This window comes from Puma concolor, chromosome E3, assembly GCF_028749965.1.
Source record: "Puma concolor isolate L17-30 chromosome E3, mPumCon1.1.hap2, whole genome shotgun sequence".
NCBI lineage: Eukaryota > Metazoa > Chordata > Mammalia > Carnivora > Felidae > Puma > Puma concolor.
In genome coordinates, this window is record NC_141682.1 from 39,542,465 (window position 1) to 39,570,170 (window position 27,706).

Below are 27,706 nucleotides of genomic sequence, written 5' to 3' on the forward strand. Positions count from 1 at the left end.
AGCTCCGTCGGAGGAACATGAGACTCTAGATCTTGGGATCATGAGTGTGAGCCCCACGTTGGGTGTAGAGATGACTAAAAAATAATAATCATAAACTTGAAAGAGTTGTGGCCATCTTCGTGCATACTGGAGACACCCAGGAGATACACTGATGATCCGGAGAAACTTGAGGGACTTGTTTTGATGGACCAGTTAGGAGTGAAGGAAACTGGGAAGCCAGGGAAATGGAGCGAGGGAGTGTAGCCGAGTGCTGCGTCGGACGTGACATGGAAGGTTTGGCTGGTTTGGGATCTGATGGGGGCTGTTGAGCAGGATACGGAAGGAGAAGTTTTACAGCACAGCACTCACACCTTCTTTACCAGCACCTGTGTCTGTGTGCAGAGGGAGCCCTTCATGGTACTGTTTCTCAGTACTGCCTTTTTCTCTTAGTTCATAAAATCCTCAAGGAGAGAGGGAAGCTTACAGCCTTCCTAGAAAGCCCCCCTGGGCCCGTGCTGGCGCGTGGTTTTTAGGGTGACGTTTCTAGGTGTCCTCAGAGGTAATGCTGAGCGAGGCACATGTTCTCTGAGACGTTGTCCTGGCCACACCAGTATTAAGGCAGCATCTCAAGGATTCTGCTTGAGCCCCAGTGTCAGCCCTAAGACTTGCTTGAACCAGCCTTTATGTAGAGCTCAGAGCTTCCAGAGTATTGTGAGAAATAAGGAAGAATGAGACTCTGTGGCCCGGAGATGCTTAGTGGCCAGTGAGGTGTCTTTCATTGTGTGACACTCCTGTGGCTGTGAACACCCCTGGAAGGTGAAGTAGCCACGGAAGTGAGAGCTCCCCAGTCTGTAGAGAGGAGGCGGGGAATGAGAATTGCTGGCCCTTGGGCACTTTCTAAACACTTAGCACACTTGCAGAATTAAAACCGTGTTTCGAGTCTTCTCCCAGATTCTAACAGTAAGGGTAAACCCAGCTGAAGAGCCAGGAGGCCTGGGATGATGAGGATGGCCTTCCTGCAGGAGAGGAGACGGGGGCCACTGTTCCAGAAGGTGTTAGGGAGATTGGCTCCGATGGGTGCCCGGACCCTGGCTCACACGTCCCCTATGGATGTAGGTGTACCTTCCTGGCACCGCCTCGTTCACGGGTGCTTTACCTGACTCTCTCCCTTTGTCTCCTTGTGCTACCCTCCCCACCCTCCCCAAACCGCTCTCACCACCACCACCACCACCACCACCACCACTGCACTGGTGCCGTTTTTCCGGATTTGAAAAGTGGTCCAGCACCATCTTTTCTGATTCGCTGCGTGATTTTTCTTTCTGTTGTGTGTATTGCATACATGTTCCACTCTGTTTCGCTTAGCGTTTGGCAAGTTTGTAGCTCTCATTTTCCTGTGGGTACTTTTTCTAATGAACCGTTGTGGGTACGTTTACAGGGATGAATTCATTTACCCCAATGTCCTTGGGGAACGTACAGTTGCCGCAGGCTCCCATGGGACCGCGTGCAGCGTCCCCCATGAACCACTCTGTCCCGATGAACAGCATGGGCTCCGTTCCAGGGGTAAGTGCTTCTGTTGGCCTCAGCTGTGCCGAGGAGGCCTTGCTCGGGTAAGGAAAGTTCTCTGCACAGTGAAGTTGTAGGTCAAGAATCCCCTGGTGCTTACTCCTTTGGTTTTGGCTGTGGTTTATTTACTTCACATCTCTCTGCCTCTTTTTGGTCTTCATTACTACAGCGAGAATTATTTGACCGTTATTTATTTTTGTTGGGATGATGAATTAATAGGGACTTGAGACTTTGCGAGAAGACATGTCTGAGATTGGAGCTTGCAGCCTCCCACAGTTGCAGAGAGGTGCTTGACAGCATCTGTGGTCTCCTAGAGCTTACTCTCCTGAGGCTGCCTTCTTAATGCTTCAGAGAAGTCGTAAAAGGCATATTTTGAACTTTAAATTATGGCATGCTATTGATTTCCCTTCAGAGATAAATTTGCAACTGGCTCCTCAGAGACCTTGTGCGTGAGAAGGCAGGGGGAGGGGAGATTCGCAGAGTTCTGTCTCTTCTAGTTTATCTTGAAGACTCTGGCCCTCGTCCTCTGAACTCTGGACGATGCTTGTCTTTTAGATGGCCATTTCTCCTTCCCGAATGCCCCAGCCTCCGAACATGATGGGCGCTCACAGCAACAACATCATGGCCCAGGCGCCTGCGCAGAACCAGTTCCTGCCTCAGAACCAGTTCCAGTCCTCCGGCGGGGCGATGAGTGTGAGCAGTGTGGGCCTGGGCCAGCCGGCGGCCCAGACGGGTGTGCCGCAGGTACCGTGCCTGGTGATGGAGCCCCAGCCTCCTCCTGAGCTGAGCTAAAGTTCCACAGCACACATTTGGATGTGACTCGCATCTCTCGTTCCCCCCCACCTCCCGTTCTGTTGCGTCATTTTTACGTTCTTTAGAATTACTCTTAGCATCTCTGGGTGAGCTTCCCACAAAAGTGGAATGGGTCGTCGTCTTTTGGTTCCTGGTCTTTGTGTTCTGGTTTGGGGTTGGGTTTTTGTTTTTTTAGCGTTTATTCATTTTTGAGAGAGCGAGAGAGAGAGAGAGAGTCAGAGTGCAGGCTGGGATTGGCAGAGAGAGAGGGAGACACAGGATCTGAAGCAGGCTCCAGGCTCTGAGCTGTCGGCAGAGAGCCCAGCGTGGGGCTCAAATTCACAGACCGTGAGATCGTGACCTGAGCCAAAGTCGGATGCTTAACTGACCGAGCCACCCAGGCCCTCTTTAATGGTGTGTTTTAAATTCAAATGTGGTCCTGAGAGACCTTGAGTGTTAAAGGGTGAGGAAAGGCCCTGTGACTCCACTCCTGACCATTGGGTTGAAATACCCTGTTGTCTGTCTCTCTGACCATCCCAGGTGAATCAGGCTAACTAGATCGATTGAGCCCTTCTTGTTGAATGTGTTTGTAAGTACTCTGTTGAAGGCTGAAGAGAACTATTTCCCATTCATTATTCACTTTTTCCCCTTTGTGACCATTGTTAACCGTTGGGCATCAGATTGCTGCCGTGTGCCGATACACCTGTATTTAAAACAGGCCACATCTTCCCCCGGAAGATAATATTCATGTTTTAATTTTTTACACGAAGTAACATTGAAAAGAGGTCATTGGCTACACTAGATTTACTCACTAAATATTTGTTAATTAATTCTTAACGTCTGTAGTACGTCCTTGCTCTAGAACAGCAAACTTGTCCTGTAAATAGTTTTCACTCTGTGGGCCATAAGGGTCTTTGTTTTAACGACTCAGCTCCACTGTAGTGGAAAAGCAGCCATAGGCATATTCATTCACACATAAATGAAATGAGGGAGTGTGGCTGTGTTTCAATAAGACTTTATTAGAGGAACAGGCAACTAGCTGGATTTGGCCACGGTTGCTGGTTTGCAGACCCCTGCCCGAGAGCAGTGATTTGGGATCTGTTTTTTAAAAGTCCGCAAATAATTATGTGAAGCGTGTCCCCAGTTGCAAATCACTGTACTGAAACATTTCAGTGTTTCAGTAACCCAGCTTTTTTGCAAAAGAGAAATACTTTTTCCAGTGGTCTGAGCTCTGGGTAGATGCTTTGGAGCATGATGCTAGTAAGCTGAGTGGACGTGCTAGTTTGAGCCAGACGTTTCAGCGGGTCTGTAAGTCACGGTACGAGAGATATTTTGTAGCAGTAACTTCGCTGGAAAGTGCAGTGTTGTAAGTGTACAGCTGGGTGAATTGTTACAAATGGAACATTCTCTTGAAACCGGCAGACCTCACCAGGCAGACCTCACCGGGAAACCGTGGTTAGATTTTCATGCATTTAATTCTTCAAGTCTATTGCCACATTCTGACATGGGGGAAATTATTTTAACATACTCTGTTCCCTCCGTTAGGGACAGGTGCCTGGTGCTGCTCTTCCTAACCCTCTGAACATGCTTGGGCCTCAGGCCAGCCAGCTGCCTTGTCCACCAGTGACACAGTCACCGTTGCACCAGACGCCACCCCCTGCTTCCACGGCCGCGGGCATGCCGTCTCTCCAGCACCCGTCGGCGCCTGGGATGACTCCTCCCCAGCCAGCAGCTCCCACCCAGCCATCGACTCCTGTGTCGTCTTCCGGGCAGACCCCTACCCCGACTCCCGGCTCGGTGCCCAGTGCCAGCCAGACCCAGAGCACCCCGACGGTCCAGGCAGCAGCCCAGGCCCAGGTGACCCCACAGCCTCAGACCCCAGTCCAGCCCCCGTCTGTGGCCACCCCTCAGTCATCACAACAGCAGCCGACGCCTGTGCATGCCCAGCCTCCCGGCACACCGGTGAGCCTTGCGGTCTGTCTTTGGGTGGAGACTCATAATGGAGGACTTCTCCATAAAAAATGCTGTCGTGAAGTTGCTACAGCGTTTCGGTGCAGCCCCAGAAAGTATTTCTGCCCTAATCCAACCATAACAAGCTGTGTTTGATTTCCGACATTGCCTCCATAGGCCGTGTTTGTGTTTGGCTGGATGTGATTTAAGATTATCTTCCCTAATTAAATGAGTTTTCAGAAATGGGCACTTATAAAGAAATCCCACATGGGTCCTCTGTAGATTTTTTAAACTGTCTATACTTAGGAGCCGTGTGTTCCCCATTATCCATCGCAGGTTGACATCCTCTGAGTTTTAGTAGTTTTTCTCTTAGACTACTGTGTTTGGTGAACAAGACACGTACCTAATTGTGTGTGCTTTGCCTTCACTTGTTAGCCTTGTTTTCAGACCGGGAGCCTTTTCTTTCCGTGACAAAATGGCAGACTCAGGTTAGCACTTCCTGTGGCTCAGGTCTGCCCCGTGCTCCGCGGACCTGCTGGCAGCGAGCAGCCGGTGCTGCCCACTCACCACCCTCTGCACCCCTGCCCTGGTGGCCGCTGACATCTTCCTGTCTGTCGTCTTATCAGCCTAACTTAGAAACCACCCTTCCCCCTGAAATATGTGAACTTCATTCTTGGGGACTAAGGATGTTTTATTTATAAACCTATCAAAATAAATCTCAACAACAACCTCCATACAACATTACTGTTTGTATTTCTCCATAGGGAATGTGCTTTTTATTTAGGCTTATTTTATGTTTCTTATTTATAAATGAGATCCCTGTGTTATTTTATGTTCTCTTTTATTTAATTCAAACTCCATTAGGTGAGACTTTGGAAATTGAGAATTGTGGTGGTGCTTCCTTCCCTTAATGTTTGCTTATTCCTCCACTACCTCCACCACCTCTGTTCCTGCAATTAACAGGATAATTATATGTTCTTGTTCCATACGGGCATGCACTCCTACTCGTATACGTGTTTATCTGAGTTCCAGCCTTTTACGATAAACGCCAATGGCTTTATTGGAAGGAGTTCACTTTAAAGAATTTTTCTTTTTAATATTTATTCATTGTTGAAAGACAGAGAGACAGATTGCGAATGGGGAAGGGGCAGAGAGACAGGGAGACACAGAATCCGAAGCAGGCTCCAGGCTCCAAGCTGTCAGCACAGAGCCGGACGTGGGGCTCGAGCTCACAGACTGCAAGATCATGACCTAAGCCGAAGTCGGCCGCCCAACTGACTGAGCCACCCAGGCGCCCCAGTTAATTTTAAAATGGGAGGTTCTGTGACTTAGGTAGAAAACTTCTGGAAACTAGTTTTATATCAAAATGTAGAAAGCCCTGCTGTCCCATCTCTGCATTCTTGGTGGGAAGTTCTTTGTGTTTCTGCTCAATGCTGACTTCCTCTGGGATTCCTATTTTAACTTCTCTGTTCTTCAGTTCTTTGTGTCTCTTAGGTTAGTGTTGAGAAATGGTAACATAAAAGCGTGTATTGGTTCAGCCGCAGAGTTTCACGTCATTTATGCTGTGGTGTTAACAAAGATGATGATCTTTGTCTCTCCATAGCTTTCCCAGGCAGCAGCCAGCATCGATAACCGGGTCCCCACTCCTTCCTCGGTGGCCAGTGCCGAAACCAACTCCCAGCAGCCAGGACCCGAGGCACCGATGCTGGAGATGAAAGCAGAGGTCAAGACTGAGGACACTGAGCCTGATGCCAGTGAATCCAAGGGGGAGCCGGGGTCTGCGGTAGGTGCCGTTCCCGGGCGTGAGCAAATGTGCAGCACTAGTGTCCCTAAAGTGTCCCAAGGGGAGATGCTACAGGCCCTCCGTGGACAGCCCTGCCTTTTGTTTTAATATCCTGCTTGATTACGGGTTCAAAGAAGGTACAGATTAAAAACAGATTGGGTATTTTTAGGTACTAGGTATAGGCTTCATTTTATTTTGCCAGAAATGAAGAGTTCCAGTTTATATCTTAAATGACAGGATCATCCAGTGACATGTCACCACGGCTCTGCAGAGTCCCGAAGGCACAAGGGCGTGCTCACGCACGAACTCGCCTGTGCCAAAAGTTGAAAACTAGATCCAGCCCCACAGACAGGTTTTGTTTGGCCCACGCAATGTTTTTAGAAACCAGGAATTACAAATAATACTGGATTTCTGGCTTTTCTTTGAAAACCACAAGATCCCCAGCACTGTGCTCGCACTCCCGTGGCGGCAGTCTGGGTGGGAGCCCCAGCCGCAGCCTTTAGATGGGGATCGGGCGCCCCAGTTTGCCAGAGTCTCTGCTCCTCTGCCGGCTTGCACGCCTCCCGCTGCACCGTCTCTCTCACCTCCCTGGCCCTCAGAGCGATGTGGCGTTTGAAACTTGGCCCCAGTTTTCAAGGAGAGTCTTGTTCCAAAGTAGGAGTTCCTCTCTGTACAAGCACTGAGCAGGTCATGGGTGCGTGGGGGCCACGTCTTTTACGCACTCTGGCATGTAAAATTGTTACATTAGCACTCTAATTGCAGTGGTGCTGTAGTAAGGCAACTCACCCGGCCCCAGGTGCTCCACTCCTCCCCGAGGAGAGGAGCGCATGGTAAATGCAGCGCTGAGCAGGGGAAGGTTTTGACAGGCCCGGATAGATTGTTAAGAGCTTTCCGATGAGGCTGAGTTAGAATAAAGGTTTTTGATATTCGTACATCATTATCTGTAATTTTGTTTCTTTTAAGATGATGGAGGAGGATCTGCAAGGATCTTCTCAAGTTAAAGAAGAAACAGACACAACAGAACAGAAATCTGAACCGATGGAAGTGGACGAGAAGAAACCGGAAGTCAAAGTAGAAACTAAAGAGGAAGAAGAGAGCAGCGCTAATGGGGCCGCCTCTCAGTCAACATCTCCTTCACAGCCACGCAAAAAAAGTAGGTTGTGTTTCCTGAACTTTTGAACTGTGCTGCTTTTCCACCGTGTTGTGATCCCACACTTGTGGGCTAGAAGCTAAAGCAGAAAAGTAACCGCCCCTCCCCTTACATCTTACCTGCCTGCCCTTCCCCCAGTCTTACCTCTTCAGAAATGACGACAGCGAGCTGGACTCTGGCCTAAGGACCCACAGGGTTTATGGAAGGAATGAGAAACGGGCCACGGCTCTGAGGGACAGGCCAGAGGGGTGGGTGCGTCCGAGTCCTTGCACCCGCCGAGGAGCTCGGGCTTTTGCCTGGCGAGACCTGTACAGCCACTGGTAGATTTGAGCAGGAGGACGCCCGAAAGCCGTGCCAGGGAAATTCTCACCGAGCCAGCACGTGTGTGCGCTGATATGGATGGGAAGCGGGGTGCCAAGAGTCAGGGTGCAGCGCAGTGGGCCCCAGTGGCCTGGTGCAGCGGGAGGGCCGCGTGAGTGAGGATGCTCTCTGCCCATTGGAGGTCCCGAGTAAGGAGGTTAACGGGGTGTTGGAACATTGTTAGGTGACCCTTGGAGATGGGATGTCGCTCAGAAGGATAAGGACTGCATGTGACACATTTGGGAAAGACGACAGAGATGTATCGGAGGCTGACATTCTATAATTTTGCCAGTGAGAGGGACCCTGGAGATAATGGGCTACCAGAAGCTTTCAGGTGTCAGGCCCGTTTATACTCCTAAAAATTGAGGACCCCAGAGGTTTTGTTTGTGTGGATTATGTCGCTGTTTATTCTGTCGGAAATTTAAAAATACGTATTTCTCTAACACACCTGTTCCATGGCGTCCGTGAATAACATATTTTTATGAAAAATAAGCTTCCCAGAGCAAACATACTTAGAGTCGTGACAGTGTTTTCTTTACAACATTGTGACTCAGTCTGGCAGACACGGCTGGACTCTCCTGTCTGCTGCTACCAGCTCTCTTGTGCTGCCTCGTTTGTTTCAGTTCATGGGGAGCAGTCTTGTTTGATACTACACCAAAACTCAGTGAGTGGAAGTTTCACAGAGCTCAGTTGCAGTGTGCAGTCTGGGTCCACAGCAGCACTGAAGGTGTCATGCCCGTAGACATTACAGTCCATCTGTTTGCCTTGTGCTGTGAATGAATCCTTTACCCCTGGCGGGGTGGGTTGTTTCATTTTTTAATAACACGATCCTTTGGTCATCTTGGAATTCGGCTTGCTGAATTACGCCGATTTTCCAAATGTCAGCATACTTCACTGTACGATATATTATGTTTATTTTATTTTTGAGAGAGAGGGAAATAGAGCGCCAGCGGGGGAGGGGCAGAGAGAGGGAGACCCAGAATCTGAAGCAGGCTTCAGGTTCTGAGCTCTCAGCCCAGATCCCACCCTGGGGCTCGAACCCATGAACTGTGCGATCACGACCTGAGCCGAAGTCAGACGCTTAATTGACTGAGCCACTCAGGTGCCCCTTCACTGCACGCTATTTGTTTAAAATCACATTTATTAACATCACTATGAATCTCTTCAAAAGAAGTCTTGGGAATTTTGAGAGGCTGTCAAATCAAGCTCACATGGCAGGTAGAAGTTTCTCCAAATTCTGATTTTGACCTAAGTCCAAATTTTATCATTGGCAACAAATACTGTGTATTGTCCTTGGTGTAACTGGCCCATTTTGTTCCTTTTTGGGAGAGTATCTGCCACATACCCAGATCTGAATACCTGGAGCTTGTCTAGCTGTCTTTTTCCCAGTCGTACTGTTCAGCGCTGAGAAAAGCAGCCGCTTCCGCTGTCGGCCCCACGCGCACGAGCGCCTCCTCCCGGGGCATTGGCCGCACACGGGGAAGTGCTTGACGCCCGCTTCCTGTTCGGTGCTGCGAGATCAAGACGCGTAGCCAAGGGTTGAGATCCTTAACAGTAATAACGTTTACTCCTCGACCGAGGATGTTGTTGAGTGCGGCTGCCACGTTTTCCTCTGTGTGCACAGCAGCACGGAGCACGGTGACGACGGAGTCGGGTTTGGTGCCGCTGCCTGCGTGGTGCTGCGGCACGAGTGATGTTACTCGTGGTTCCTTTTGCTTGTTCGTGCAAATGTCCACACGGTGCGGCAGGAAGATGACGGCCTAGTGTTACTGTGAAAATCATTTTATGTTACGAAAGTAAACAATTTCGGAGACCCTTGGAAAGGGCCTAGAGCAGTGCTAGAACTTTCTGTGACGACAGGAACGTTACTTATCTGTGCTCTCTGTGCTTGTCACCAGCCACACGTAGCTCCTGAGCACTTGAAATGTGGCTGAGGAAGTGCTGGCGGCTGAAGACAGGAGTTTGAAAATGCTTTTCCCTCGGCATAGGTGTCTTAAACACATGTGTAGTGAGCGAGTAAATGAGTGATGGACCCAAGTGACCCACGTGTGAGCTTGCCACCAGGAGGGGATGCAGCCTCCAGCAGGGGGCAGCGCGCTCCCCATGAAGAGCCAGATAGTCCCCGTGGGCTTTGCGTCCGTCCGTTCGGTCTCTGTTGCAGCCACTCTGTTTCGTGGCCTGAAAGCCGCCACAGACAGAGCAGAGCTGCATTCTAATAAACCTTTACTTCTGGAGACTAACCTTTGATTTCACGTATCATGAAATACTACTCTTTTCTTTTTTTCCTAACCATTAAAAAGCATAAAAACCAATCTTAGCTCCCCAGCTGTACGCAGGAAGGCAGCTGGCTGGACTGGACCGGTGGGTCAGAGTTTGCTGATCTCTGGCCTAAGAAGAATGCAAAAGCTGTTGATTAACTAAATAATTGTTTTCTTATAAAGAATTACTCAAAGAAAACCAAACGCTGCTCCATTTCTGTAAAGAACAGAATAGAAGAGAAGGGGTTAGCCGAAGGCAGGGTGTGTATTCTCGTGAGGCTCCTGTCGGGCACATCCGCTCCGCAGGCCCGGCCTCTGCGCGCAGAGGGGAGTGGCGCTGGGCCGCCAGTGGTCCCCACTGCGGGGCGGGGCGGGGCGGGGCGGGGCGACGCGACCTGAGCACTGCCGCCTGAGCCGCCTCTTGCCTTCGTGGGTTGTCACGCACGTTTTCCTGGCCATGAATTGAGTACTCACTGGGTTTTGTGCGAACCTACCGTCTTGAATGTATTTGGCAGCTGGTGTTCGTCCTTGGATTGGTGACAACGGAAAGCGTGGTAGGAAGTGGAGTGGCTGAGGGGTGGAGAGAACAGCACAGAACTTTGGGGGGAAATATTTGATTTGGTAGCTCTCTTAGTGTGTACATTTGTTTGTGAGGTTGGAATACAAAACCGTTTGTCTCAGGTGCCTGAGATTACCTCAGCCAAGGACAGAGAGAGTGTCACCAGAGGAAGAAAGGCCCCTTCCAATAAAATGGCTTTATTACCACCCATTGGCTCAAGCAGATTTGGGAGTTAGCTTCATTTTCGGTTCAACACAGTTTTAATGTTGGAAACTCTTTTACTGAAGACGCGAACTTGTCAGTGTGGTATTTGGTCTCATGACGTAGGTGCACTTTTAAAACCCCGTTACTGTATTTGCAGAAGCCCCACACCGTAGCTTTAGAGTGTCCACGGCCCCTGCTGGGAATGGGGGCCCTTGCAGGCCTCGTGGCACGGGTGGCCGTGGGGATGGAGATGGCTGGACCCTTAGAGAGGCAGATCGGGCTTCGATTTGGAATGTGGTGGGTGAGGTGTCTGCGTGCCTTGTGAATGGTGTCATCCCCTGGTTTTTCTACCTGCAGTCTTTAAGCCGGAAGAGTTACGCCAGGCTCTGATGCCAACCCTGGAAGCGCTGTACCGCCAGGACCCGGAGTCCTTGCCTTTCCGGCAGCCTGTGGACCCCCAGCTGCTAGGGATCCCGGTAAGTTCACGTAGTGACAGTGTAACCGTGCCAGCGTAGCTCCCGGGTGTCCATGTTTCACCTCAAAATTGGGTGGCATACCCTTGTTTGGAAGATTTTTCGCCTATAAAAAAACTTCTCTGTCGAATCAGTAGCACACCTTTCTTACACACCTTTGACTCACTGGGTGGGGTGTGTGTTTCCCCACCTATTCTGTCTGCCCCAGGGTCCAAGGTGGGGGAGCGCACCGGGGCACACCGCCTGCAAACACACGGCCCCGGGAGCCTCACTTAGATTTGGGGCTGTGTGTGAGCCTTCGTCTCAAAGGCTGGGTTTTTTTTTTGTTTTTTTTGTTTTTTTTGTTTTTTTTGTTTTTTCTTTTTTTCAATGTTTATTTTTGGGACAGAGAGAGACAGAGCATGAACGGGGGAGGGGCAGAGAGAGGGAGACACAGAATCGCAAACAGGCTCCAGGCTCTGAGCCATCAGCCCAGAGCCCGACGCGGGGCTCGAACTCACGGACCGCGAGATCGTGACCTGGCTGAAGTCGGACGCTTAACTGACTGCGCCACCCAGGCGCCCCTCAAAGGCTGGTTTTAAAGAAAGAACTGGTCATCATCAGTTGGAAAGCACCTGGGCCTCTCATTTTGGTATCTCTGGGTCGTCTCGCAAAGGTCATAGTGACCCAACAGATTTTTTTTAAGCAGTATTACTATTTTTGTTTCTGTTTTTGTGTTTGTCTTGGAATTTCATCTTGTTTGCCAGGCCCAAGAGTAAATCTCTAGAAAAACATATTGTCTGATAAATGTGCTTACCATTTTAATTCCGTGGTTTAAAATCCTTACTTTAAAATTTTTCGGGGCATCAGGGTGTGGCTCAGTCGGTTGAGCATCTCACTTCAGCTCAAGTCACTAGCTCATGCTTTGTGAGTTCGAACCCTGCATCCGGCTCTCTGCTGACAGCGGTGGAGCCTGCTCCTGCTGTGGATCCTCTGCCCTGTTCTCTCTCTGCCCCTCCCCCGCCCATACTGTCTCAAAAATAAATAAACCTTTTTTAAAAATAAATTGTAAAAACCAAGGAGGTTTCTATTAACATCTTTTACCCATTTTTTTATTAAATAATTTATTAATATCATTTTTCTCTTTGCCTTTGAAATAATTTGGTCACACCTGACAAAACTAATTACAGTTTTAGGTAATTCAACCAGAGGAAGGTCAGAGGTTATTTTCTTCTCATTTCCCATTTGTTGCTATTAGAAATGGAAGTTGTTCTGGTACTTCCTGTTTCTGTTTTGTTTAAGATAAAGCTGCTATGCAAGGCTGGCATTTAGTATTGGGGGGATCCACTAGACTGAGACTTTTTTGTCTTTAAGGATTATTTTGACATTGTCAAGAACCCTATGGACCTTTCCACCATCAAGCGGAAGCTGGACACGGGGCAGTACCAAGAACCCTGGCAGTATGTGGATGACGTCTGGCTCATGTTCAACAACGCCTGGCTCTATAACCGGAAGACGTCCCGGGTCTATAAGTTCTGCAGCAAACTTGCTGAGGTCTTTGAGCAGGAAATTGACCCCGTCATGCAGTCCCTTGGATATTGTTGTGGGCGCAAGGTACAGTTTAGACGTTTTTTGGAAAGTGAACTTTGCCGGTTAAATTAGCCAGAGCAGGTATTATGATAACATGATAGACTCCACATTGTATCCCACCTGTGTTCTGGGAAGGACCCGGATGGAGTCTGGGCATTTGTAAAACAAGTCGATTGCCTGAAGCCATGTAATGGGTGATCAAAGCTAGAGTTGCTTATTGGGGAGGACCTTGGGTTATGCCTTTCTGGCTTCTCCTCTGTACCTTTATCAATGTGTAACAAATGTCTTTTGACGTTGATTCTGTCACATGGAATCCAAAATTGTCTTTATTAAACAGCTATGCAAATTGTTAGAAAACTATACCATGTACCAATAGGAATATCTTACTAGCTGAATCTGACAGCTCTTCTTAGTGAACTAGAGCATTGTAGGACAGTCACTGGGATACGTTTTTAGTATTTTCTCCTTTGTTTTTGCAGTATGAGTTTTCCCCACAGACTTTGTGCTGCTACGGGAAGCAGCTGTGTACAATTCCTCGCGACGCTGCCTACTACAGCTATCAGAACAGGTGAGCACCGAGCCGGCGTCCTGGCTTATAGGCCCAGGACAAAGGTCTCAGGGCGAGCAGGTCCGTCTGAGGATAGCCTGGGTTATGTCTTTTCTGGAGTTCTAATGAAATGGGCCACTCTGCGTGCTGCTGAGTCACTCAGGCCCGTGATCTCTTCATTTGAAAGCTCTTACACGGTAGCAATTGAAGCTCCTGCTGGCTGCACTACTTGAGTCAGGAAGGTTAGTTCTTAAGCTGTGGTCTTTCCAAAATGTAACCACCGAAGAGTCTGGAGTCCAGAGTAACTCTAATAAGGGTTCACATACCTTTCTGAAGATCTTAAGTGGAAACATTGTATTTTATTATTTCACGTGTAAATATTTGCCTACATAATTTGGGCCAGACAGTCTGATGGAAAGACTTACATTGATGATATTTCCTTAAAAGAATAATAAAAGGAAAAGTAAATAAAAATGAATAAAAGCTTTAGACTTAAACTTTTTTTTAAATTAATAACACAGCACTGAATGAGATCTTGCATTCTTGTTGAGTTCTCCCCATCATAGGATGGCCATTTCAGGGTTTTGTGAGTGGTAGTTATCCTGGAGAAATATTTGCCATTCTCTTAAAATGTGGGGATGGCTAAATGGGTTTTCTGTCTTAAGTAAAAGAGAATGAAAATAGTATTTTTTTGTTGTTAATTTGCCACACACAAATACAACCTCCATAGTTTTGGGGCCATTTTGAAAATTGAACTTGTCTGTGTCTCCTGTTTCAGGCGGCCACATGTTGCCATAGCACGAGGGCATCCTCCCTGGGGGCACAGGTTGTAAATCTTGGTCACATTCAGTTACCTTGCCTCCATTTGAGGAATAGGCGACCAAATTTCTGTGACCAAGGTTCAGCTCTGTGCCTGTTCCTCGTCTGTAGGCTCAAGTATTAAATGTCAGTATTAGGGTTTGATGTTTTGATGATTTGATCTTGTCTGCTTCTAGTAATTGCATATGTTCCTATATTTCGAAGTAGAGGGCTTTTTGTTATTTGTTCAGAGGTACACGTGCGGGCCTCAATAATATTTAGTTTTGAAATTATCTGTGTTCTGATGATTTTAAAATACTTCCAATTTTTAAAAATATCTAATCATATTTATAATTAGTAAATCCCTTCAAAATTCTACTTTAAAACAAAAGCAAGAACTATTGACATAAACATGTCTCAAAAGAAAGGTTGCTAAGCCTTGCCCAGCCTGCTTGTTCGGGCACCGTTCAGTTAGAGTGAGGTGCTGGAGTGTGGCCTGTACCCCATCCTTAACGTTAAAAATACGTTAACATCAGGAATTTAGTTTCTGTCCTAGCTTCCCTTTCTATCGGTGGGAGACAGTTTGAAATAATACCATAGTTCCTTCTTGATGGAATCTCTCCTGTACTGACAAGTGCTCTTGTGGGAGTTCTGGCCCTTTCAGCTACAGTTCTAGCCCCCTGACCTTTAGCACGTCCCATAACGTATGAAGTTTTACCTTGTTGTTCATAATACAAGCACAATAACACCTTCCCTAACAACCTCGGTTGTCAGTCTCCGTGAAACAGTGAACAGGAATTCACTTTGGAAACTTATGTGCCAAGCAAAATAAAGTTGGGAAATTTTAAGAGAACAGATTTCAGTTACCTGTTTCCTGAAAAATGCCCCCGCTGCTGAGTGCCCAACGTGGTTTGGGTCTAGAAGGAAGAACAGACAGCAGGTTGCTTGCTTCCATTTCTAAAATTTGGGGGCCTTTTCATTGTTGTTTCACTGTTCCTATGTCCTTTGGGACCCTGCCTTTACTGATTTGCTCATTTGAGAGCAATTAATTTCAATAGAACTGATAGGATCAAGGCACACTTCCCTCTGGCAGGAGGTTGCTCGGGGAGCACAGCCATGGGGTTGTTTGGGAAGATCTGAAATGTCCAGTTTTATTTTTGTGTAGAATTTCATCTTTACTGAACAAAAGTGTTTTTCTTACGAGTAGAGACAGAAATACAGTTCTGGCCTAAAGTGTAGGCATCCCGCTCCTTCACTGAATCTCGCAAGGCCTGCTTCCTAGGACACTGTGCTTGCAGAGATTAACGTGCTGTAATGCTAAGAAAGCAGTGGCCTCACTCCACGATGAACATCTTAACTGCTTGAGTTTTTATTTGCATCTCTGACTACTTGTGAACACCGTGGTGTTCTCACAAATAATTGTTTTGGCACTCCTTGTCCTAAACTGGGCACCTCGAGCAATAGGATGTCCTACAGACCACTTGAACAAGTGAAACTAATGTAAACTAGCATGTAAACCCGTCTTCACTTGTTTCCATGCTTTGAATATTTGAAACTCATGTTGGGAAAACTTGTGTATAAATTTTTCAGATACTATCTTTAGATATCCCAGTTATTTTTGTATACTATTATGGTACTTAAAACAATCTGCATTTGAAAATTTACTCCATACATTAAATTACCCTTACAGAGAAACTACGCAATCATATTGTGCTAATTTTAGGTACCCACATGCACATCGTTGTTGGATTACGTGAAGTATTTCTCCTTTGCAGTTCCATGTTCATCTGGTTGCTTTCTTCACACAAGGCAGAGTGTCAACGAGGCTCTTAAGATTGAAAAGTGACTTTCTGAACCATTCTGTATTTTTAGGGGGAATAAAGTTTGGACTAGGGAATAAAGGGGGGGGACAGTGTGGCATTCCAGTGTGTCCCCCAGTGATTGCCAGGGCAGTTTCAGCAGACTTGACCAGTGGGTGGCTGTGCCCCCTTCTCCAGACTGTTGCCGCCTCTCAGGACCCTTCTCAAACCCAGCACGTTCGATTCTCCAATGTCTCCACTTGCTTTGGGACACACACTGTTTCTGTGCCTCCCAGTTTCCATCCCGGAGGTGCTTTGGAGATCCAGGTTAGTTGCCCACGGAGGGTGTAGGCTTCCAGCATCACTGGGGTCTGCCATTAAGGCATCAGGGCTTTGCTCCGGGCTAGTTTCCTCCGCCGGAGAGTGATGGGCTGATGGTTCTTGTTTCCTGGATGTCGCTGGGCTTGATGTCCTGCTCGAATAAGGGCTAAGAGTCTGTCCCGGATCTTAAAGCCGTTTTGCCTCACGTGTAACTATTGTGGCGATTTCACTTCCAGACGAGTTCACCTTTTCGCTAGCCGGCGGTAGCTGTATGCTTGATCATAAAATGAATTGGAACACTCAATTCCAAGTTTTATTTTTATTTATTTTTATTTTTTTAAATGTTTTTATTTATTTTTGAGACAGAGAGAGACAGAGCATGAGCAGGGGAGGGGCAGAGAGAGAGGGAGACACAGAATCTGAGGCAGGCTCCAGGCTCTGAGCTGTCAGCACAGAGCCTGACACGGGACTCGAGCTGATGGAGTGTGAGATCATGACCTGAGCTGAAGTCAGACACTCAACCGACTGAGCCACCCAGGCGCCCCTACAAGTTTTATTTTTAAAAGAGAAATAGTTCATATTGAGGGGGATATCTTTTTTGCATATTGTTCTGTTTGCCCCTGAATTGGTTTATGGTTTCTGCACTTTAATTGCCAGTGACGATCACGCCCTCCTGCACATGGAAATCCTGTTTACCACATGATTTAAGGCTCTGTAAGAACATTTCCAAAATAGTGAATAGCCAGCATCTTGTTATAGTTGATTCAGAAAACAAAGCAAAACAAAACAAAACAAAAACATAGATGTAGATATTTTTAAACAGCAATATTTATCTGTTTGTTCTTGGTCAGAGTTTTTACTCTTGGCAGAATTCATTGATTGGATCATCACAAGTAAACTGGTCCCGGGAAGAAACTTTCATTAATCCAGTTCCTCCCCACAGTGAGTCTGTCATGCCTTCATCGACAGACGGAAAGATCGGACCATTTTGAGATGCTGCACTCTGAAGTTTTGTGCTTTTAATTGACTGTGTGTGTTTAGTCGGTGAAGTCCAGCAGACAGAATGCTTAGTGTGTGTAATTAAGACTAGAATTAGAACTCGCTGGGGACTGATGTGAGCAGGAATGGAGACAGACGGCCGGGTGGGGGCCTGCGCCTCTGTCCTTGAAGGCGTGTGTGCGCGTGCGCGTGCGTGAGTGACCCTGCGAGCTGCCGCGTCCCCTGCGCGTGTCCGTGCGGTGTGGCACTCCGAGTCTCGTCACAGTGTCTTTAACACTAATCCTCTTGGCATCTCGTAGACGTAGTTTTGAGCACTAAAACCGCATTTTGTTGTGCTGCTGCCACTACCTTCTACTCATCCTTTTCGCTTGTGAATCCACCTCCATTCGGCTTGTTTATTTTTACAGTATTCTTGTGTGCTCATCTTGTTTGATGCAGCGTCAGCCTGCACTTCTGTTGATTTCTCATTCGTCTCCTTTCCAAACATTTAAGAGTTTTTATTTTAATTGTTCTTCTTGGATAGCTTGAGCCCAGGCTTGTATTATCTTACAAGAAATTGGGGTGATGGATAATTTCTCAAATGCAGATTGTGCTATAAAGATCAACTTTCCAAATTTGCTTAACTTGGATTGTCACCAAGTCAGAGCAGTCAATCACTGAGGATCTCAGATTGGTGAATGATTGGTCCCAGTACCAAACAGTTTAAACCAAAGCTTTAGAACTGAATTTTCAAAGTCTTTGAGATTGATTGTTCATGGATTTACATATATTGTATTGTTTATACAATATATCATAGTTTTTTTTTTTCTCTGTACATTCGTACTGATAAATGGCTGGAAAGTCTTTGACCCCGACTGCATTTCTGTTAAATGTTTGTCCAGAATATGGATTTGGTTTCATTCGTATTGTAACTCATTTAACGAAGTGATTAACATGAGAAAAATAACAGGAAAAAAATTAAAACCGGTTCTGCGTGCCCAACATTTTCATACCTTTAAAAGATCTGGCTTAATACCGGAAATAAAATCTGTGCATTGCTGTCAAGCATAAATTTCCCGTTTTGAAAAATAATTGCTTTTTTAAGGCCTTTGTCAGACTGTTTTGTTCGAAGTAAAACTTCTCCATCGGAAACCCTGGAGTTATATTTGATTTTCTCTGAAGTAATAACAAAATTCAAACTCCTAAATTGAGGCTCCTTGCAATTCTAGTATTAACAATTCCTTGAAAACGTTTGCATCTCGGAGCTGGCCCGAGCCCAGCCGTTGTTAGTGATGATGGCCTGTGATGTGTGCAGTGAGACCGAATGCTAATCAAGCTTTGCCTTGGCTTTCTGCTCTGTGTTGTCTCGGTGTTTGCGTCTTACCTTCATGTCTGTGCTATTTGTTCCCTCCCCTGTTCTCTAATCCTGCCCTTCCCCACCTGCCCCTGTTCCTTCCATTGTCCTCACTGACCCATCAATCAACCAACAACGCCCCCCCTTCGTCGTGGTGATCTGCCCTGCTCTGATTGGTGGCTTCGTTGCTTGGGTGGCTGTGTGTTATGATGGACCAGTTCACCCAAGTATGGCCTTCTTGCTGACAGGTATCATTTCTGTGAGAAGTGTTTCACAGAGATCCAGGGGGAGAATGTTACCCTGGGTGACGACCCTTCACAACCCCAGACGTAAGTACTATGCTGTCATTTTTCTCGGGGTTGACTCGTAATTGTTTTGTCCCTCTTGTCCGCAATTAAAAGGGAAGCACCTCTGCCATTTTGACTTCCGGGTGATGTGTTTTTTCATATTTGCCACGCCCACGTTCCTGCGTCAGAATGTAGCTCTTCAGCTAGACACGGCTGCCACCTCCACATTCTTCCCTCCTCACGAGACTGTGACACCCGTAGCCTCCGCAGCAGCGGACTGGTCTCTGTTGACCTCACTGTGTCTCTTCCTTTAAAACTCCTGCTTTTTCCTGGTGGTGGTCCTCCTCCCTTTGGGGAAATTGTAAATTTTCACTTAGACCTAAGAAACCAGGTCCCTTTTGACAGAACTGGCAGTGACGAAAAACGAATCGTGTGTACATACCCCGTCTTTAGCATTCTTCCGATCTTCTACTGAACTCTCTGTCCTCTAAGCTGCAGAGCCTGTGACGGAAGGCAGCGAGACCCCGGAGGGTAAACCTGCCTCCTTGTGGCTGGAGGTGTGGCACTTGCTCCAGCGTGCACAGGCCTGGGTTGGTCCATTCATTCCTTCACTGAGTTCACCTTTTCCTCCCCAAAGCTTATCCCCTGATGGAGTTCACCTCTGAGCAGTCACATAGAATGTGGCCAGAAGAGGCGAACCCACCAGTTGAATGGTCAACTCGTGCACGTGCTTGAGATACCGAAAGCCTGCCGGCCACCGGGTCTGCCGAGGGCTGCCAGCATCTTGTGGTTCTCTCTTTTCTCCTGACTCTGTCATGACTCCTGCCCTGCTAGTGTGACTGTCCACCACCGGTGGGAAGGCTTCTCGCCCAAGCAGTGGCCATGGACTCTGCACGTCAGCTTTACTTTATCCAGACACAGAACAAATCGTGGCCACTAGTGAGACATACAAACTGACATGACAGACCTTCTCTGTATTCAGTTTATTTTTACGTCCCTTGTAATTCTAACACTTTGGTCCAATTTCCTGATTAATAATTGGCTTATATAACTCTGTGAATCAGAGATAATTCGCATATACACTGATCATAACAAAAGGACCGTATAGAAACCAAATACTCAGTTCTTTAAAAATAAGTCAAATATCCCCAAGTAGATGCTGATCTTGTGTCATCTAATTCAGTTACCATTACAAGAGTTGATCATGCCAATTATCAGTCAGATCCAGGAGTCATTCACCGTACAGATTGAATTGACAGTTTATAGTTTTGGGTCTCAACACGATTTTGGCATCATATTTTGACTAGTCTTAATTAAATCTTATAATAAGTCCTGGTGATAGTTGGGAGGAAATATCCAAGGCAGATAGAGAAAAACATATGATAGTACTTTCTGTGGAAATAAGTTTTATACTTGGGATTTCAGCTGACCATTATTTACTTTTTATTTGAAAAAGTAGTTATAAAATAATATCCCACAGACCCTGTAGTTCATGCTCAAGAAATACATTTAGTTAGTTAACAGTTTTCTTTCTTCCCTTTTTTTTTTTTTTAAACAAGGACAATTTCAAAGGATCAGTTTGAAAAGAAGAAAAATGATACCTTAGATCCTGAACCGTGAGTAGATAAGCGATTTCTTTCTGACTTTTGGATTTTAAGCTTCAGATCGGGAAAATCCCTCCTTGTGACGGGCCTGCAGGAGAAGGCCCCTTTGGAATGTTGGGAGTGGGTTGCCCTGGGTGGGATTCTCTGTGTGAAGTTATTTCAGATATGCATTCTTTTTACCTCAAACAAAATATGTATGTCTCTGCAGCATCCTGTCCAGTTCCTGAATTTTAACAGCAATGACATTAAATGGATGCTTTGGTTCTCTCAGAACCTTTCTGCTAACTCCGTCACCATGGTTATTGAGAGGCCGTTTAGTGTGACTCTTTAGAGACTAAAGATATGAATATTTGCTGGGGTAGCACTAACACCTTTTAAAGGGAAATTTCAGGAAGGAAACTTTTTAGAAACGACTGTTTAAAAACGAGTAACAGGAGGCCTGGCGTATGTTCTTGCCACTTTGGTATATTTCCAAAGGCCATTGTCAGATCCTCTTGTTGTCTCCACTGGTCAGTGAGGATGCTTCTTTTGCAAAGTTTGCTTTGCGATAACCCCTAAAGAGGCTTCAGAGTTCCTTCCATGTGGCAGTGTCTCCAGGTACCTAAAGCCAAGTGCTCAGAGCACCCCAGCGTGTGGAGGTGCCCATTGTGTTCTGTTGCTTCGGTGAGCACAGGCTCCAACACCATGGGATGTTTGGGAGCCGAGAGATAGGTCCTCCTTCCCTTGGTCCCAACGCCCCAGCTCGGGGGGTGGCGGGGGGGGTCGAATGCTGCAGTGGAAGATGGAGACTTTGCACCAGGGGCTCATTTTGAAGGGCTTTCCTGTTGGGAGCTCACCCGGGCTTTCCCAGCAGCAGTGCCCAGGCAGTAGGGGAGGGCACGGCAGATACTCGAGCTCCAGCCTCAGCACGGTGCCTGGTGCGTGAGGAGGCTGTGCCCCGTATTTTTCATCACCAGTGGATCGTCTGTCCTGATGTTCTGTGTCCGTTGTTCACATTATGTGAACCTCCCCTGCACTGGGTGAAGGGCTACTTACACTGTTCTTTGACATACGGATCTCCTCTGTGTGCCCTGGAGGTTTTGAAGGACTTCATTGGTTTCTGCTGTGGAAAGATCATCCTGGATCTGTGAGGTGGATTCACCAGGCCAGGAAATGACTTTGCTTTCTAGTAGGAAGCTAGTTAAGAGACTCAGAGCAACAGCTCAGGCAGGAAGTAGAAGCTTGACCTAAATAAAGGAGCACCTCTTGGTAGGAGAAGCCACACTGTGCGGGTGAGGAAGGGGACCATCTAGGTGGCCGCTGAGATGCTTGTGCATGAACAGGAAACATGGGAACAGGAGCCAGCCACGTGGTTAATAATGGTTCGTGGGGAGAGGATGAAATTGAAAATTGATAGAATGAGGTCTAGAACATAGTTTTGTTGTTGTTTATTTTGAGAGAGAAAGAGCACAGGTAGGAGAGGGGCAGAGAGAGGATCCCAAGCAGGCTCCGCTCTGAGAGCGGTGACCCCGACACGGGGCTCAAACCCACAAACCGTGAGATCATGGCCTGAGCCGAACGGAAGAGCTGGACACTTAACTGACTGAGCCACCCAGCCGCCCCTAGCACATACTTTTTTCTTCCTTCCTTCCTTCCTTCCTTCCTTCCTTCCTTCCTTCCTTCCTTCCTCCCTTCCTCCCTTCCTCCCTTCCTCCCTCCCTCCCTCCCTCCCTCCCTCCCTCCCTCCCTTCCTTCCTTCCTTCCTTCCGTCCTCTTCTGTCACATAGGAAAACATTGAGAGTGGAGTATCTTTGGAGGGGGCACAGAAACCGGGAACTGTTGCCTGGTGACCCTTTAAATTCCTAACACAGAGTATGAGCCCCACTGCTGAGGTTTCAGAGAAGGAGCTGGTTGGGGGCAAGGCAGCACTAGAGGCAAAGAGCAAGGTCCAGACGGAGCAGCCATGGGAGGCGGTGGGGGGTGGGTGGTGGCAGTCGCGACAGCACAGGATGCTGCAGAGTGCTGGCAGGCCGTGAACTAGGCACTCGTGCTGCTGTTGTACACAGTTTTGCACATGTGTGTCCTTTCCCTGTCCCAACCAAATAGGAACAGAGAGGCAGAGTTAGACTGGATCCGTGGCTGAAGGCTTGCTCAGCAGGGGCAGAGGAGAGATGGGGGCCCAGGACTCAAGGCAGTGTCGAGAGTGTACGTCACGTTACCGGGCTCAGCATCAAGGCTGATAGGAAGAGCTGGAACTTAGCAGAGTTGGAGGAGGTGTGGTGCCTTCTAGGCCTCAGCATTCCTCCAGACGTAAGGTGTGGTGGTGGTTAAGCGGGTGGCTGAGGAAACAGGTTTGCGTATCCACGCGTGTTGGCAACTAAGATTCCCGGCTGAGGTGACAGCCAGGTGAGCCGCAGTGGGGGCTGGGTGAGTAGCACCTCGCCCCTGCTGTCCAGTGCTGACTCGAACAAAGGCCGTCGCTTGCCGGTCAGCTTAGCGCTTCCCACCTTTGTGGTTGACTCGGAGCAGATGCTTCCTGTACCTCGGCTTAAGAGCAAGTGTTTCTAACGTGCAAGTGTTGTTCTCGGTTATTTGAGTCCGTTTACACATGTGCAGGCACTGGTCTTGGAAATGCGTAGTAATATCAGAAATACTGGCCTGTAAAATGCACCTCTTTCATATCAATTTTTGAAAGTGAAGTTTCATTTCTGATTGCAAAGGAGATTGGGAGAAGCAAGGCATAGGCATTTGTACAGGGAAGTGGAGGAGCCCAGCTTTCTCACAGAAAATATTGTGCCTGTGCATTTTTAAAATACGGCTGAATCAGAGGTGCCTGGCTGGCTCATTCGGTGCAGTGCGTGACTCTTGATCTTGGAGTCGTGCGTTCAAGCCCCATGTTGGGCGTAGGGAAAGAATAAAGCAAAATACAGCTGAAGCAATCAGCAGAGGCATTCATGAGTGCCACAGACACTGGAAGTGATCAGAGGACAAGGTGTGAACGCGGTACCCGAGCTTCTGCCGACGGCTCCCTTGGACAGCTCCCTTGTATGTTTCCATGTGCATTACAGCACACTCTCTTTGTCTTCCAGTTTTGTCGATTGCAAGGAGTGTGGCCGGAAGATGCATCAGATTTGTGTTCTGCACTATGACATCATTTGGCCTTCGGGGTGAGTAATTTCCTGGTGATTTCCTGTGATCTTGGGAAAAGCCTTTGCGCGGAGTGGAGGAGGGAGGGGCCTGCAGTGAAGCCGACAGCAGCTCCTTCTCAGTTTGTGTCCTCAGCGTCTGCCTGCTGGGACTGTGGGCTCAAAGCACTCTGCCCCTTCACTTGTGAATGATGCTGCCAGCAAGGCACTTAAGCCGCATGTCTTGGTGGCGAGACTATTTTATGCAATCTGATCACACCCGTTCTTTTACAGCTTCGTGTGCGACAACTGCCTGAAGAAAACCGGCAGAACTCGGAAAGAAAACAAGTTCAGTGCGAAGAGTAAGTTGTGGAAAGGTTTTTTGTTCCCCCATCTGTGCGTGAGGTGCTTGTTCCCGCTCCCTGGTCTTCCTTCAGCCCCTCTCAGTACTTGGCTGTGGGGTCCATTTGTCCGGGGGTCTGTGCCAAGTTCACTTTCTAGCACCGCTAAATGGAATCATTGGGCCTGATCTTTGCCCGAAAACCAGATTTACGGTCCGTTTGTGCTCTACGTGAAAATTTAGAAAGCTCTGAGAGAAAATGCGTCAGCAGATCCTTTTCAGGTAGCTCAGAAACCTGACCCCTGCCAACACACACATAGACACCCCACTCTGGCATCCTGTTGTGACCAGCACGCTCAGCCCTGGGCCGCACGGGGCAGTTGCGTGGCCCTCTCTGCTGGGACTGGCAGAGCCTGGTCTGCCTGAGGACTGGTTATGCGTTTTGCTGCTGTGTTTAGGGGGCAGCTGGTGTCCTTCCACAGTAGAGAGCAGCCCGTTGCGACTTGAAGTTCAAGTCTTCATGGGTAGTCTTGACTCTTTTGGAGATAGCCTCCTTTTCCATCGTGATCTTTGTCAACCCGGTTCTCGAGGGCTGGGAGCCCCTTGCACAGCGTGTCATTCCCGAACTGTCCTTTGCCGAGTTCACAGCAACCCCGAGTAAAAAAAGCCACCTGCAGCAGCGCCTTGACAGCCCACTTGCCCGGTGCTCCCCAGCAGGGCAGGCGGCTAGCACACTGCTCAAGGCATCCCCAGTGAGAGCCAGGGCCTCTGAGGGGCAAGGAGCAGGAGAGAGAGATCCCTTGCCGGGGTGGGGGGGTGGGGGGGCAGGCCAGGAGGAAGCCACTCCAGGGGCTTCCCAACTCAGTGGTAACAGGTAAAGACTGTTGTTACCAAAATGCACAATTATCCTATAACTTAACCTCGCTCTTGTAAAACCTATTGAAATGCCGATAAACTCCCAAACTGTTGTAATGCTTTCCTTTAGCTCAGGGTTTCTCAGCTGAGCCACCATTGACATTCAGGGCCCCGATGACTTTTTGTTATGGGGGCTGTCCTATGCTCTGTAGGAATTTAGGAGCATCTCTGGTTGCCACCCACTAAATGCCAGTAACACTACCCCCGCCCCCCTGAGTGGTGGCCATCAGAAATGGCCTTCAGAAATGCCACATGTTCCCCCGGGGCCGGGGGCACAGTTGTCCTCAGGTGAGAACCCCTGCTTTAGAGCATCTGTTCTGAGTGAGATCGCTCAAGCAGTCAGCAGCCTAGAAACACCTTGCTGGACCAGAGCCTCATGACCAAAGCACAGTTGCCAGGAGAGCTGGGCCTGGGTAGGAGAGCAGTTGCGGCTGGTGGCGGAGGGGGACAGAAAAGCCCAAGAGCAGGCCTACGAGGTGAGCCTTAGCGTCAGAGACACATAACACTGACTGACAGAAGAGGACCTCGGAAGTCTGGCCACCCCTACACCCCTTGGCGCAGACGTGTGAGCACAGCCTTTGCGAGCGTCTGTAGGCTGCAAAGGACAGGCTGCCGCGTGTGCAATTGTGCCAGTCCCGTACCTCCGTCGAGTCAGCCACTATCCCCCGGGCCCCTCCCTGCCTGGGACCGCGCACGCAGCCCAGCCGGGTAGAGGGAGGAAGGACCACTGGAGACGCCCCCGAGCCAGAGCCCCTGGGCAGGGTTGTGAGAGGCCTCCCTGGAGATGGGGCGACCCCGACGTCAGAAAGCAGACACCAAAGGATTTGAGCCCGTAAAGGGACAGAAAAGTCCCCGTCACGTGGTTTGGGTGAAAATGCACATTGAAAGCCTGGGGGAAAGGGAGACTACGATTCAGGACGTTGGTTTCTAAACTCTGCATTGACACTGTTACCCCCGTATCCCCCAAAGTTGTCTGCACGTATGTGTGACGACGTGTGTGCGGCAGGCCCCGCGGCATAAGGCGGGCCCCCGGGAAGGGAAAATGAGCGGGAAACTGGGAAGCACAGCGGAACGAGGCAGAACTGTGCATGACACACAGGGAGGGCGTGGCGCTCCCCGAAATCATTCCTGCGGGGACCGCCTCTGCACGAGCAGCCCCTCTTCTCCCCAGGGGACCCCTGTGTTCACTGGGGCTCTTCGGAGGGCGCCTCTCCGTCTTCCCGGTGCTCGTTTATTATAAGGTGGTCCTGTGTTGTCTCATTTGAAACTTTTTTTTTTATTTTTTTTTATTTTTTTTTTTAATTTTTTTTTTCAACGTTTTTTATTTATTTTTGGGACAGAGAGAGACAGAGCATGAACGGGGGAGGGGCAGAGAGAGAGGGAGACACAGAATCGGAAACAGGCTCCAGGCTCCGAGCCATCAGCCCAGAGCCCGACGCGGGGCTCGAACTCACGGACCGCGAGATCATGACCTGGCTGAAGTCGGACGCTTAACCGACTGCGCCACCCAGGCGCCCCCGAAACTTTTTTTTTTAATACAGGTCATTCAGGTGATTTGAAGGAAAAAGTAAAGACCTAACTTTAAAGGTTTATTCTTCCGTTTGCTATTTGAAAATCACAGTGTGAGGTCCTGTTTTCACAAGGGAAGGGCAGACGCTGGACCATGGCAGGTGGCCCTTCGTAGCTGTGTCCTGCCTTTCAGGATTGGAAAGCGCCTTGTGAGGGGGATAGGCTGTGCTCAGCAGCAGCACAGGGGCATAAACACGAGGGTCCCCCCCCCCCCCCCAACCACCACTCACAGAGTAATGAGGCAGCTGTGCGCGCCGTGTGTCTTCGCCAGAGTGTGGGATAGATCATAAATCCGCTCTCCCCTCATTGGTGGAACTTGTGAAGTTCTTCGTTTTCTGTGGGGTTTTTATTTCCTGGTCATGGTAGTTTTTTCATTTTAAATCACTTTTATGGAGGTACAACTTACATACAAGAAAAACTCCACCATTGCTGTGTTTATTGCACAAAAATGGAATTTAGAAAGTCCATCTAAATTTTCCAGATACTTCTTAGTAAGGAATCTTATAAAATCCCAGATAACTTTTTAAAAATATTTCTCATTATGTAGTATTTTAAAAATCAATGAATATAAAGAAAATTATCAGCATTAACCTTCTGTAGCTTTTTCTTCTAGTCTTTTCCCCTTGTGCAAAGAGTTTTTCTGCTGTGCCCAGTGTTCCTGTCACAGTGGCCACGCCTGGGGCGTCCCCGGGAGAGAGAGGGTGTGGAGGGGGTCTAGGGCTGATGTAGGTAGTGATGCCCTGTGGGCTCCCATCTGGGATGCGTTCCAAAGGCTGTATGAGGCTGCATGCGGGACTCCCTCGAGCTGGGCAGGAAGGGGAGAGGTATGCCCTGCCCTTCGGGGAAGGCAGAGTTCGTGCAGTGTGGATTCTGGCCATGGGCAGACTTGTGGGGGCACTCTCACCAGGGCCTGGGCACGGGAGGCAGGAGGTGGGCTCAGTGGGGCCCCTGTGTGTGCTCCCTCTGCTTTGCCCCACAGCCTTTAGTCTGCCTTTGTGGCTCTTCCGCCCTTGTGTCTAGAAAAAGATGGAAATATGTGGGCATTTAAATGATAGCACTTGTCAGCGTGCGGAGTGCCTGAGGTCCCAAGTCCACCTTTCCCTTATGAAATGCTTACCACGTAGGACAAGCTAGTTCCCTTCTGGATTTGGAAAACGTTAATCCATAGAGTATCAGACTGCACTGAAAGAGAAAGGTGGGTTCTCTGGCTTCAGCCACCTTCCCCACAGCCCACGCGAAGCCCCCTCACCTGCTTGCTCTGGACTTTGCAGGACTACAGACCACGCGATTGGGCAACCACTTGGAAGACCGAGTCAACAAGTTTTTGCGGCGACAGAATCATCCCGAAGCCGGGGAGGTCTTTGTCCGGGTGGTGGCCAGCTCAGACAAGACTGTGGAGGTCAAGCCTGGGATGAAGTCACGGTTTGTGTGCACATGTTGTGCTGTTTTC

The 27,706-nt window shown here is 48.5% G+C and overlaps 1 protein-coding gene across 4 annotated transcripts in view; it reads left to right on the plus strand.

Moving 5' to 3' along the window:
- Positions 1 to 27,706, plus strand: part of CREBBP (CREB binding lysine acetyltransferase) — a 128,441-nt gene that overhangs the window by 88,795 nt on the left and 11,940 nt on the right. For 3 of the 4 annotated variants that reach the window (XM_086692123.1, XM_086692121.1, XM_086692124.1), the window contains 13 exons: positions 1,415 to 1,539; positions 2,098 to 2,286; positions 3,880 to 4,296; positions 5,888 to 6,067; positions 7,031 to 7,220; positions 10,956 to 11,074; positions 12,425 to 12,664; positions 13,120 to 13,208; positions 18,656 to 18,766; positions 20,284 to 20,340; positions 23,397 to 23,474; positions 23,727 to 23,794; positions 27,528 to 27,678. In XM_086692123.1, coding sequence (XP_086548249.1) covers positions 1,415 to 1,539; positions 2,098 to 2,286; positions 3,880 to 4,296; positions 5,888 to 6,067; positions 7,031 to 7,220; positions 10,956 to 11,074; positions 12,425 to 12,664; positions 13,120 to 13,208; positions 18,656 to 18,766; positions 20,284 to 20,340; positions 23,397 to 23,474; positions 23,727 to 23,794; positions 27,528 to 27,678 — 2,014 coding nt within the window. The remainder of the gene's footprint in view (positions 1 to 1,414; positions 1,540 to 2,097; positions 2,287 to 3,879; positions 4,297 to 5,887; positions 6,068 to 7,030; positions 7,221 to 10,955; positions 11,075 to 12,424; positions 12,665 to 13,119; positions 13,209 to 18,655; positions 18,767 to 20,283; positions 20,341 to 23,396; positions 23,475 to 23,726; positions 23,795 to 27,527; positions 27,679 to 27,706) is intronic. The other variant, XM_086692122.1, reaches the window with a different exon arrangement.